The sequence below is a fragment of the Scophthalmus maximus genome, chromosome 9, assembly GCF_022379125.1.
Source record: "Scophthalmus maximus strain ysfricsl-2021 chromosome 9, ASM2237912v1, whole genome shotgun sequence".
Lineage (NCBI taxonomy): Eukaryota > Metazoa > Chordata > Actinopteri > Pleuronectiformes > Scophthalmidae > Scophthalmus > Scophthalmus maximus.
In genome coordinates this window covers 14,263,193-14,276,765 of record NC_061523.1, presented here as the reverse complement: position 1 = coordinate 14,276,765, position 13,573 = coordinate 14,263,193, and the positions used below count along the sequence as shown (strand labels likewise).

At 40.7% G+C, this 13,573-nt stretch overlaps 1 protein-coding gene across 11 annotated transcripts in view; it reads right to left on the bottom strand.

Moving 5' to 3' along the window:
- Window positions 1–12,158, bottom strand: part of ahnak (AHNAK nucleoprotein) — a 33,361-nt gene extending 21,203 nt beyond the window's left edge. For 5 of the 11 annotated variants that reach the window (XM_047334679.1, XM_047334674.1, XM_047334678.1 and 2 more), the window contains exons 1-5: window positions 11,906–12,158; window positions 4,574–4,636; window positions 702–760; window positions 416–572; window positions 52–278 (exon numbers count right to left, since the gene is read on the bottom strand). In XM_047334679.1, coding sequence (XP_047190635.1) covers window positions 52–278; window positions 416–572 — 384 coding nt within the window. In that variant the 5' untranslated portion in view covers window positions 702–760; window positions 4,574–4,636; window positions 11,906–12,158. Of the gene's footprint in view, window positions 1–51; window positions 279–415; window positions 573–701; window positions 761–4,573; window positions 4,640–11,905 lie in introns of all 11 variants that reach the window. The other 6 variants (XM_047334671.1, XM_047334676.1, XM_047334677.1 and 3 more) reach the window with 3 other exon arrangements.
- Between the last annotated feature and the right edge of the window lie 1,415 nt (window positions 12,159–13,573).

Sequence of the window (13,573 nt, the reverse complement as noted above, 5' to 3'; positions counted from 1 at the left end):
CCCTTAAACAAGTCACATATGATATTATGTTCGGAAAAAAAAACAACTTACAAGGATGATGTCTGGACTAGAGCCTCCAAACCGGGTCTTCCCTTCCCATGTCAGTGTGCCCATTGGTGAACGACATGGTGTGCTCAAGGGAGAGCAGCAGGGGGATTTGTCTCCTTTGTTTTGTAGTTTCAGTCCAACCTTGTGGCGGTTCAATGTCTTCAGTAGATCAGATGTTTCTTCTGAGCTCATGTTATCAAAGTAAATAGTGGCTCCCACAATTTGATCACCTTTGAATTAAGTGGAGACAGAAACAAAAGTCTGTTCAGAATACAGAGATTACTTGACACATTGGTCAAATGAGTTAAATGTTAATTCATACTTGATAACAGACACAGATATGAGGCGGAAAGAAGGAATTTTCTACCTTCATATACTTTTCCAGACCGCGCTGCAGGTGACTCTCCTTTCACCTCCTTAACAAAGATCTCTCCTTCACTTGTCCGTTCTATGGTCAGGCCAGTTTTGTCCGGCCCTTCCCAGTCTGGAAAGAGCACTTCCCTGGTTTCTTCCTCGTCAGCCATCTTTAAACACAAACATTAGAATAATCGGTTTAAAAGAATAAAACATAAGGTAGCAAGAAACTATGTGTTTCTATGTATACAGTAAGAAATATATAAGTTACAAGGGACTTATGTGATTTCATAAAATACCTTTGGTTTGCGTTCCTCTATTTAACCCCTGGTGTGTCAGAAACTGTACCGTGGTTTTCCTATATAAAGAAAAACAGTGATAATCATGAAGACAAAATTATGACAGAACAAATAACATCACTTTATGTCCACAAAGTATTCTATTCCCGACTAAATGTTTTTCTCCCTCAAAACTAATTCCCTATTTGTCTGAATTATAGCTTTACCAACCCTGCTCCAAAAGTAGATTTAGCTTGTTGGACCCAATTGTGAACACTAGATGGTGTTAAAACCCTGTCAGACAACACAGTCTCTACCTCCCCAAAACACCAAACCATTCTCTCACTCTAAGGTACTGTGTACTTTGGAAATTTTGTTGGGAGTCAGACCACACCCTGCCCTGAGGAAAGCGGCCCAATCCTGTTCCTACACCCCAGCTCCAATATCAATACAGAGAACAATGATGGTTAAAGCTGTCTTACTTTCAGAAAACACAGAGAGGCATCAGACATGTTGAACATCAACAATTTACCAAAACCTCATTATCAAACATGCACATTCACAAACAGTACTCTAATACTACAACAAGTACACACTGGTTTATGCTCATACACACGAAAAGTCTTAATGTGTTAATTAATGACTGACCCATCAGTTTCAGTCTAGGTTGACCATATATTTGTGATGATTGTTTTTTAATGACATTCACTGTATCATAAAGTTGATCACCTTTAAGGTGCACGCAGCAATACAATTCCATATCACATTACTTATTGGGTATGGATATTGCTGGTGATGTTAACTTTTCTATAAGCAAACAATGATGCAAAAATTCACCAAATTTCTTTACAGTCGTCCTAAACTTTTCTTTACGCGTCTATGTGCACTGAATAATACATTTTGCAACCATCATAATAAGGTAATAATAATGATAATAAGGTTTGTTTTCATCGTTCTTAGAACTGTCTCCTCAAACATAGTAGTACCCACTCTCATCTTTGGAACAGACAACCCCCTGTTTCATTGCTCCACAACCCATCCTGTCAGTTACACAATGCTGCCTGAGCCATGTGTCTCTACCTAGCCTGAAATAGTTTGCATGTTTAAACATTGCATTCATTTCACACACATCAGGAGGTATTTAAGTTTAGTTTCATCCTTAAAGACACGGAACCATACCACCAATCTTGACACTACCCTTTCTACCAACTGAACTGTAGCAAACCAGCCGTTTGGTGCTTCAATACATGACACAACACTTCATTGTCCATAGGTTAGTTAAACATCGTCCACTTGTTATACAAGTGTTTTCCTCTGTGTGCTCTGTTCCCTTCACTTCACTTGTGTTGGCTTTATATCTACCCTGAAATATGTTTCCTCTAAGACCTTTACTAAAGGTGATAGCATGCACTCAGATTGTTAGATGATTAAGAAACTTAACTTAACAAACTGCAGGTTTTCATTTTAATTCTGACACACTTACAGAATAAACGTATAAGAAACTGAACCAGCAATGAATCTGTTCATTGAGGCTGCCACACTGTTCTGCAAGGTAACAAGCGGCTGGGAACAAGAGGAACCTGAGGCAGAGATAAGAAACAGCTGTTTCAAAAGGGCCGGTAACATACTGTATATCACTTGCTCAAAAGTAATCTGCCGCTCTCTGCCAACACAATATTTTTGTCAAATTAGATATTTTGAAGAATACCACAATGATGATTTGGCTAATATGCTGTACATTTAGGTGGTGCATGTAGTTTTAAAGTAAAACTTTACATCGAAACAACACAAACAGGACTTCCATGTCATTTAAAATGATGAAACATCTAATGTAGGGTGTGTGAGAAAGCACTATTTAACAGACAGTGTGGAATGCCGAGACATTTGCAAACTGGTCTTGCTAGTTTGCTGGACAGTGTCCAAAGACACAGCGCACAATAAACCAATTAAACCACATCAATAAATAGACTGGTCCCACATCATTAGGAAAACTGGAAAATGCTTGCAATGCTTTGAGGTAATATTAAGTCCTCCCACAAAATTCGGCTTTCACAGACTCAGGACCGAACAGGAAGAGCCGGGGACACTCACTGATACAAGAGACAGGGATGATGTTTATGCCAAAGATGACGCCAATCGCAGGCTTTCAGAACCTGATATTCTTCCCCTATTTCTCCGTGGCCGCTCTCTTTCAGTCTCATTTGTCTGTCAGTGTCAGTTGACTGAAGCTTGAAACATCAATCTTATTAAGACCTCAGGTCATACGGTATCCTTCCCATTACTGCATATGCATCCAATGGATTTGAAATGTACAAATATGGGGACAAAAGGCATTTTGCATAAACGAAGATCCAGCCTTACCCAATTTCATTACCCAAAGTCCATTTAGGCAAGATGAGGATTAAGCAAGTCTATGAACCCACCCTGAACCAAAAGAATGGATGTTTTCCTAATTTGTTACAATGGCACTCATTTCACACATTCACCTCCTCTCCTCACTCAGTTGATGAAAACATCTGTCTTTGTCTTTCTTTTCCCTCCCCATCCAACTGTCTATTTTAATACTTTTCATATTCAAACCTATTTCTTCAAGCACATTTTATTATTGCTCAGAAGCTCCACATGATAGAGAGTAATCTATTTAGGCCGTCCTTGTTCTCACAGCTTTTACATATTTCTGGCAGCAAACTGCAGGGCAGAGCTGAGGCTTGCAGCAATATGGGAGGGAAGGAAAGAACTTACAGAGAGGGGGACGATGGAAAGAAGAGGAAATTGTTTTTTAAAAATTGAAAGTGAGCAAGATAGAAAGCAAGAAAATGGGGAGGTATGGTTGTGAAACAGCCCTGTGTAACGCTAGCCTACACTTTTGAAGAGAAGAAAACCAAATATATTTTAAAAATTGTCGGCTATTACTAAGGCGTACTTAAAGCACCATACTGTGCATGGGGCATCCTGAATATTTGCAGTAAACTTTCCCTGCAAAGTGCCCCCCCCCCCCCCTTCAGAATATGCCATAAAATAGGAGAACATATTTTGGAGAAAAAAATTTATCCAAACGATGATCCTAAGAGATCATATGATTAGGTATGAATTGTGTTGTAAGCAGATGCTAAATAAGTGAGTCTCTGTTCTTGGGACCATAAGACAGGCAGACAGTTTGTTACTCAAACAATCAGGCAACATGATAATTAACCACTTTATTCTTTCCTTTTCCTTTAACTGAATTTCATGTCTGTGACATTCCTAGTGTCACATAGTGTCCTTCAATTTGAAGTGAATCATATTTGAAGGACACACAAAATGAGCATTTTAAGAAGCCTTTGGGAAACAATAAAGGCAGGGAGAAATTGGGGTAAAAGAAGATAGATGAGCTTACTATCCACCATATTTTATTATGCCCTCGTATGTGTTGAGCTAGGGGTTGAAATGAAGACAGCAGGACAGACGACAGCTTCTGTTAACCAAAGTACAACCCCAAGCATTTCTGGATAAGCCTCGCTTATGGCTTGTTATTGGCCAACAATGACTGGTATCACCTTCCATGGATGCTGACTTAAAACATTTAAAACAAGAGTGAGCTTGGCAGGCTCTTGGCAAGGTTGTTTCATAAGAAAGAAAAAGGGGTTTGAGCAGAACAGGTGGTCACTGGGAGGGGGGGGGGGGACGGGGGTGCAAGAGTAGACACAGTGAGCAGAAGCAGCCAAGTGTCAGGTTTCCATAAGGCAGGCCTTTCACAGCCGAATGACAGTGACATGACCTTCCAGGTTCAAAGGAGGCTTTGCAACAAACATTCCGACAGAGGTTTGGCGTCTGGCCAAATTATAGAACATTTTTCTGAAGTAACACTGACTTCACGGCCTTATGTTCCCTTATACCATTGATATGACACTTACCCTGGATTGCTCAAGCAATGCCAAGGGCTTCAGTCGGCTGCTAGGGTTCTCCTGTCTTGACTTCTGCTGACAAAAACAACAAAAGGATTTTGGGTTCATCAAATATGACATATAATAGATCAAATGATCACAGGCAATATGAAATAATAATCCTGAACTAGTAATGCTGCTCTCTTACGCAATAACACATGTTTAAGCTGCAAGTGACTGTTGCGTCTCTCCACATGAAATAAAGCCACGTATGTTGCTGGTACAATACAGATGTACTCTTGACATTTTAGTGTATATGCTCAATGGACCTCCCATGACAAATCAGAGCATTCAGAGGCTTCAATTATTAACCAACCATTGGTAGCAGTGTGGAAGTAATTATTCAAAACACTCCCTTTAGGTAAATAAATTCAGGTGCTTCTATGGGGAGGAGGTAGGTGGAAACACTAGCACACTGTCATTCCAGGATCCTGTTCAGCAAATCTAGGTGTAGAGGAATTCTTAAAGGAATTCTTTCCAAAATATGTTAGTGAATTCCTCTGCTCTACTTCTCTTGCCCAGCTATGAGACAAAACTTCCTTGCCAAGATGTGAGGTACACATACATAACAACAAATGTGCAGCCATGAAAGTCAATATAGCAATAACACTTTAAATGCAGATAATGAATACAGTTGCAACAACAATTGTGACTGTATTCATCATCTGCATCAGAGTTTCATTCAGCATGCCAAGTCATACTTTTACCGACTTTAACCAGCCCCAAATCTTCCAAGTCTTGTGAGGATTATTGCTTCAACCCATCAGCATATTGTGAAACAAAGCCTTCTCTTTGTCAGTCAGGACAAACAGAACCAGACTTGATGTGTGTACAGACAGGCATCTACTGGTGGAAACATGTCCCTCAGAAAAATTCTTCTCAGACAGGCTCTCCAACCCCATCATTACCCCCGCTCCCCATGTTCAATAAACTAAAGTCCTCATTACGGTGGACATTTATGCCAAATAACTGTGTTTTGTACGACACTGAAACCATTTCTAAACAGTTGAGCTTTAACACTTGATGTCATAGGGAGAAAGTGAGTAAACCCTTAAAAAGCAGCAATAGGTGCAAAGCTTGAAAACTGCTCCAGAGTTTTGCCCGAGAAAGAATTGTTGTTGACTGCCTTTTTGAACTGGTTCTCGACCGAAATGGCTAAGACATAGTTGAGATAAATGCCAGCTATATGTGGGTGTCATTATGTTTGTGTAGAGAGACTTGTGCTACAGCAGCTGTGTACACTCTCTAGCACATACTCTAGTTACAGAGACACATTCATCAGACTAACGTGTCGGGGAGTCATTCAGGTACAGGGCCGACTGAAGGACAGTTATCAAAGGTAATGGTTAGACATGAGTTAGAAATGGCCTATATCTGCCCCAAGCAAAATTAGATAAAGGGTTTATGACATCATTGCAAAAGAGACATATTACTTGTTTTTTTCAATTTGTACAACGTCCAGATAAGTATTGACTGATGCAACTAGATGTTTTGGTTTGTTTTTTGCAATGGCCATATCTTAGTTAACATACTGAAAAGATAAGAACTAGGTAGCCACACCTTTTGTACACAATACTTTGGTGAGACCACATACATAAACACACACATAGGTAAGCACAGTAAGGTAAAACGTGGTCACCATCAGTGGGTAAAGGAAATAAAAGCACATGTCACTGTGAAGAGTAGGAATACCACGCCACAGTCCACGAGGCAGATCACACCGCTTTGCCTCTTACAGAGCGAGCAGCTCAGTGCACAGCCCCACCCAGGCCTCCAGTCACACACATTCCTTGATAGAGCCGTCAGGCCAGCTGGAAGGGAGCCCAGCCTCTCCCCACAGTGACTAACTCCAAAGAAATGTCCTCTTTCTCTCTGACTCCAGATTCATTCTATGCTGCCCACCCCGCACCCTGCCTGAGTGCCCACCTCCCCTGCAGTCAGTCCACCACAACCCCCAACTCCAGGTTCTGCTCAAATAAACAAGAACACCACATTCAGTCAGACAGGCACCCTGAAACATACTCTCTCAAATAAACGCTGAGATGATTGGTTGAATGGATCCCATTTTCATCACTCGGCTCGCTCCACCTTGGCAATTGGTTGATGCAACAAACAAATTGGACACCTCTTTACTATCTCTTTCCAGACCACCCCAGGACTTATTTCGTCTTTGCATTTTAGGCACAAACATATCTTAGCTTGTACTTAAGAAGTTCATAGCACACTGGAAAATTATCAAAGAGGTTGTAGTCAACTCATCTGGTTGATTGCCAAATCCAATCAGTTTGGTGAGGAGAAAATAGGAGCAGTGTGACAATGATTAAAGCTCAGTTGTAAGTGAATCGGGCACAAGAGTGATAAGATTTGATTATGAGCAAATAAAAAGGTGGGAGGGAATGGGAGAGAGAGAGGCATTGACCAAATCAGTCCTGTTCCCCGCTCTGCACAGTAGTTTGACGCAGCAAGTACAACAAATACAAAAAGAGACACAACAGACCCTGGGATAGGTTCACTTTTCTCCAAAGAGCAGATAGGACATGCATGTGTGACGCATATAAAAGGAATGCGCGTCAAAATAAATGGCTCTTTGCTGCACTCCACAGTCCTCATAGGCCTAAACCAAACCACAAGTCCTGCAGAAGACCAAAGCCTGCCAACTGACGCCAACTTGGCCTGGTGCTGATTAAACAATTGTGATTTTGGCAGGAGTCATGCACCGAATGAAAAAAAACTAATGAAAACCCTGGAAACACTTTATTTTGCTTTAATGAGATCAAAAACAAGACCAGGATTTGTGTTGAGAGTACATCTTGACTATAGCTTGATTTCCTAGTAAATTATTTTTCGAGTTTCAAGTTCACAAAAGGGTGGTAGCAGAAAGTCTGTATACTGTACTAGGTGGTACGTGTCACATAACTCATGGCACATATCATTACTTATTGTTCTCTGTTACGCCCCTTGACATCCAATGAGGGAGGATCTCAATTTGTGTTTCCTCTCCCAGGGTTTTTTCCATTTTTTCCTCCGCACTAATCTTCTAAGAACTTTAGCAAAATCGTAACCTGTTGCTGTGGTGCACCTGGAAATCCCTCAGAGACACTATAGTAATAACAATTGAACTTCTTTTTTTGCAAAAATGAAACATTACATTTTGACACTAGCTGTAAGTTCTGAACTGAGGAGTGATCCTGAATTGGTTTCGTACGGCCAGTTTCAGAGCCAAAACCATTGTGCAACCAAAACTAAAAAATTTAAGTTGTAAGAAAAGCACAGCCATGTTTCTTCTGCTCAGAGGCATACAGAGTAACTGAGAGGACGACATACATGACACAACTACACTAGAGGAACAGAGAAAGTGAAAGAGGAGACTGACTTTTATACAGTTCTGCCATATACTTAAGATATCATTTGAAGTACTTAGACATCCAAAACAACCTTATATAGGCCATGCCGTGTAACTTCAACTAAATTTAGTTTGGCAATTTGGTGAGGAATTGTTTCAGTCTTCCACAGCTGCTGTTTGAACAAACACAAATGCAAGTCCATTCATGGAGCAGGAGGCAAGAAGGTTAAGAGGAGGGTTGGATGGATACCATAGCAGAAGAATGTATATATAGGCAAAATACTACCTTAGCTGTAGAACTTGAAGTAAATGCATTGCCTTAGTATATGTATTCAAGAGACCACACCAGAGCAGTGTAGAGTTGTTTAGAGCAAGTGTTTGATTCTGAGGACTGCAGTCCTTGAGTATCTTGTGCCAGATAGAGAAAGCCTAAACAAAGCAGTATTTCTAAATTTACATTCCATGTCCTGATGCCCTGACATTTTGGGCGCCTCATTCCAATGTGAATCGTTGTAACAGATGCTGCATGTCATTCCATGTGTGGGGCAACATAATAGTGTTTCTGGGGGTTGGGGTGCAGGTCAGACAGTTAGTGGGCGGATGAAAGGCAGCTCGGTACGGCAACTGTTATGTAAGACGTATTGTTTTGGGATTGTTTTGTAGCACAGATGTTTTGCTGAGCGGTGGTGAAAGTTACAGGCTTATCAGAGAAGTGATTCACCCCCCTTTTAAATGCCTCGCTTGCCAAAGTCCCACCAAGCATGAAGCTACAATAATGTCAGAACTGTATGCATATGCATGGATATGACTTACAGGGTTACTATGTGTGACTGTCTCATCGTACCTCTCAAATCACTATTTCCAACAACAAGGCAGCTGATGCTTATGATAGGCGTTCCATAGAGCAACACCGAGGACACGCTGAAACATTCCAAACCAGCAGTGGAGGGATGAAAAGGGAGTGGCTGCTGGGTGGACTGCTGAGAAACACTCACAAACTACAGTTAGAGGTTTATTTGCAGCTGGAAGAAAATTTAATTTCCCTCACAAGTAGTGTTGTGTAGCTATAAGTTTGCAGTTGTTTTATTTAACCAATCTCTAGGGTGGGACTTCAGTGAGTCCACTGGAACGTAAGGATGTCCGAGAGCAAAGACTTGCTTCTCAACAAATGCCAAGTGTGAGCAAATATCACCCTCCCTTCTTTCAGTTTATTCACTATGTCCACCTCTCTTTGCCTCTCCATGTTGTCCCTCCTACCAACCAACCACTCAACAAGCCCATGAGGAAATGGGAGAGGAAGTGTGCTCGAGACCAGTTTCTTCCGTTTCACACTGGCACGGCTGAGTAACACTGCTCCTCTCATCTGTGTTGCTGGCCAACAGGGCAAGAATACCAAGTGGCTCTGTTGGAATGATGTGATAAATATTTTGACACAGTCGAACTAAGGCGCCAAACAGTCATGAGGCATGTCCTTCTCTTTGAGAAAGTCAAGATGCTTTTTGTCACATGGCTGGCAAGTGCAAAAAAAACAAAAACATGAGTGGGATGTCATGCAGAGATATCGGCAAGATTTTTATAAATTAATCTTCTTCAAACGGTGATGTTTTTTTTTAATTCCAATTGTCTTGCATTCATGTAGGTCAGAGCATGTAGTGATAGACAGTGCACATGTAAGAAGAAGAAAAAACAGTATTCACCTCGGGCCAAGAAAAGGCCCACATAACAGACAAGCATTTAAGCTGCGCGCAGTCAGGAACCAGTTCTGAAAGTCTTCATGCACAAAATGCGGGTTCTGCATTTATCCACTCTCCACCTCTGGTAACATGTGTTATTCAGTTCTTCCTGCCATATTATTACCAAGTAAGGCATGAATGCTTGAATCACTGAACATATTATAACTTAAATGACAACCTACTACCCAAAGACCTTTTAGCCCCATGTCACCCATTTGCCATTCAAGCAGTCTGTCACAATCAATCACCTTGACAAGGGCAATTTGAGAAATGCCAGACATTTACAGCTATGGGACACTCAACATGAGTTCAGTGTGCGTTGTAGAAAAGCCTTTGCAGAGCGGAGCAAAAACCAGCTCTCTCGACAACAATCCACTAACATCACTCTTGGGTGTGGCCGTAGGGAGAAGGGGAGGACAGGCAACTGCACACAAACGAATTTGACTTTCAAGTGAGATTCAACAATGGATTATGTCTTGGTGTGAATTTTCATCAGCTTTTTTGTTCTGGGCTTGAGCAAATACGTCACGTGAAATGCAGACCTGACTGTGATGATTCAAGTCAGAGCCACACCTGGAAAGATTCAGTTTATGCTTTGAATATACGTTTCGCAGAAGAAAAAATATATCTCTGAACTTAAAGATTTATAAAAATGCGTGTCTTTCTTTCTATAAATGTGTGAAGTCTGGTCCCCCTCTATGCCTCAAGCCTGGTTTCAATTAGCTTGTCTTTCCAAACCACTACATTCCATTACTCCCCTCCTCGCCCCCACCCCACCCATCCCCCCTCGCTAACTCACTCCCTGGCTATTTCCCTGTCTTCCTCCCTCTTTCTCCTCTTCTCCCCACACTCTTCCCTTGCGCACACCAAAAGAACCAAGGAAAACAACAGAGAGAAAAATCTCTTCTCTGCCAAACAATTTAAAAAGTCAAAAAACTATATACATGCCTCAGTGCAAAGCAGCAGTGATAGTTTTTAACTTTCTCTCATGAATCACAAGCTGGAAAGGAGGGGAAAACGGATATCTTATCAAGAACCTTGAGCTGAATAATCCACAAAAGCAGACAACATTAAAAAAAACCTAAGTATGAGAACTGAAAATTATCCAGCGCCCTACGGCCAAGTGGACAGGTAGAGAAAAAGTTATGATTAATGCTTTTCATTTTGCTGGAAGCCTCTAGGATGTGCTTGGAGGGACCCACTGTGACGAGCGTCTGCTGCATGTAAGGTTTTTTTTTTCTCCTTTGCTGTAAAGGGTGTGCCTCTCCGAGGAGACAGCGAAGCAAGAAGGGAGGGAGAAAAAGGGTGGGGGCGGAGTGAGGTGAAGGAGAGGAATCCACACCCAAGGTTGTTGCTGCAGGCTCTCACAGGGAAGTATACCTTTACATTTTAAACTTCCAAGTCTATAGAGGAAATTGGACAGATAAAGAGAAACACCCGCTCACTAGTATCAAATCATTCAATCTACCTCTTATATCAGTGCTTCTTCTATTCGACCTTCATCTAGTGAATGGGATAAAAGCAAACTTTTTTACGGGAATTGTGTATATGTAAGGTACAACCATGTTGATCAATCCATCAACCAACCAGAATAATCAAATTACTACAGAAATATAGTTATGTTATTTGTCCTCATCTAAAAGGGACCAAAGTCATATGAAGATCCTTTATAATCTCTCCAGAACAGAGGGTTCCACAGTTGTAGGGACCTTGGTTAACAACTTTTATGTGCAGTTAAAGAAAAAGGAAAGTGCGCAACTCCAGTCAAGTCTTCTGCATTCATGTGGTGGCTGTGGGTACACACCCACTGCTCATGTGCTGCACTCTCTTAGAAAAGTTATTATGATGTCAGGATAAAAATACTGCCTCGCTACGACATCAAAGAAAAACTCTTCTGCAATTATACTCGTTTTTCTCTCCATACAATTGAACACCACGCCAAAACTTCCCTATGGGAAAACCAATGACGACAGAGGAGATAAACCAGTCATAATGTAGGACAGAAACAGTGTAACCTTGTCAATGATGCACAGTCTCACCCCAAATGCTCATCAGAATAGAACTGTAGTGTTAAACCCACAACTCTGATGCTTTCTTAGTTCTTTAAACTTTGGTGAACTTATTGAAAATGAAATTCAACCAAAACATAATGGGAAACAAAGTTCAGAAATGCAGTTTGGGAAAACATTCCCTTCAATCTGAGGTCAAAAAAAGGTGCATCTTTACCTGTGCGCAGTCTTTGCGCCCACGAAGCCTCACACGAGCTCGAGCATCCTGGAAAACGTGTCCCCTCTCCTTCTCCCCAGCCCAAATGCACTTCTTCCAGTCACAGCTTTGCAGTATGTTAGGCTTCTGTGACTCCTTTCCTATTTCTCGACCAACCAAGTTTCCAGGGCGTTTTCTCCCCCTTCTCTCCCTCCCTCCTCTAAATGTGAGTTGATTTTAACTTCTTTCTTTTTTTCCTGTGTGGCTGATCCACTGGGCTGAGCAGAGTGGTTGGACGGGGAGCTGGGTAGGTCTCCTGTTTTGCAGAGGGAGGGGAATGCATGGGAGGGAACCAGTGCGAGGGAGTGGTCCTCAGCAGCCATGGGACTACCCACTGCTTCACATCCAGGGCTCGGATGACATGTAACAGGAAAAGAAACTTCTGCTTCAGAAAAGGAAAGAAATAATAAATCCATAATACAACACCAACATTGAATTTGTTTAAGTAACTACGTGTATCACCAAGAATTAAACAGCAGTCAGTACTTTTGAAACTGCATTAACAAAAGTATTTAAACCGTCGAAGTGAGCAGTGGCTGACACAATATGAGTCACATATTATTTCAGCAAAAAATAATTGATCCTAATGTGAATTTTTTAAATTGGCTTTGGAAATATTTGCTTCACCATTTTAGTATAACTAAATCTAAATAACATTTTGAGTGTTTTGAGATCATTCAAGGCAAAACTTCATTGCATTAAGGCGTATACATCTATGCAAGGCCGTTCAAACCGTCACAATCCACTGTATCTTTTTTTCTGATCCCTTTGTCATTCCGTGATATATTTAAACCAAATTAAAGATTTCAAAATAGTTTTTTATCAGTTTTTGCTTCACATTTCAGAATAACAATGAAGTAAACAGGGTAACACACCACAAAATGGGTATCATATGATAGACAATGACATAAACATGTTATTACTGCATTTCAATTACTGCACAGACTAACACAAAGTTATCATTAGCAGAATGACTCAGGAATGAATCCTTTACTTATGTACAAAGGGTAAAATGTCTATTTACAAGACAGGATTCTGTCTTTGTCTTTGTTTTGTTCCGTTTAAAAATGCCCACCATGAACCAAGCTTACTGAATTACAATAGCTGCATGTATTTCATTAAATAATCATGCTTTACATTCTATGTTATTTTGCCATCACAGTTTTTTTAAAGATTTTTTGAGCAAAACTCTTATCATTATCATTTCTATAGATTATTTCTGGTTTTGTTTTTAAGTATTTCACTTTACAGACATGGTGCACTAAATAATGTTTCATTTTTTTGTACAACATTATTGTGGATCACATTTTAGTTTCAGATATAGTCTACAAGCTCTACAGCAGGATCGGCAAAAGCAAACAGAGTATATCATATCTGACTCTGAATATCAATGGCGAAGTTGAATTTGTACTTTTGTTTCAGTGTGTTAGAGAAGTAAAAGTGATGACACCACTGACACAGTGTTATACTCGGTGGTGCCTCAGGCCTATTCAGCCTGGGATTTCAGTTAATATTGGGTCTGCAGATGAGACCTTACAGGCTTATAGAGGAAAATGTCTGATAAAACATGAGTTTAGAAAGTAAAACAATATTAAAGGTGTCTGATGATCCCACACGGTCCTGCCAATG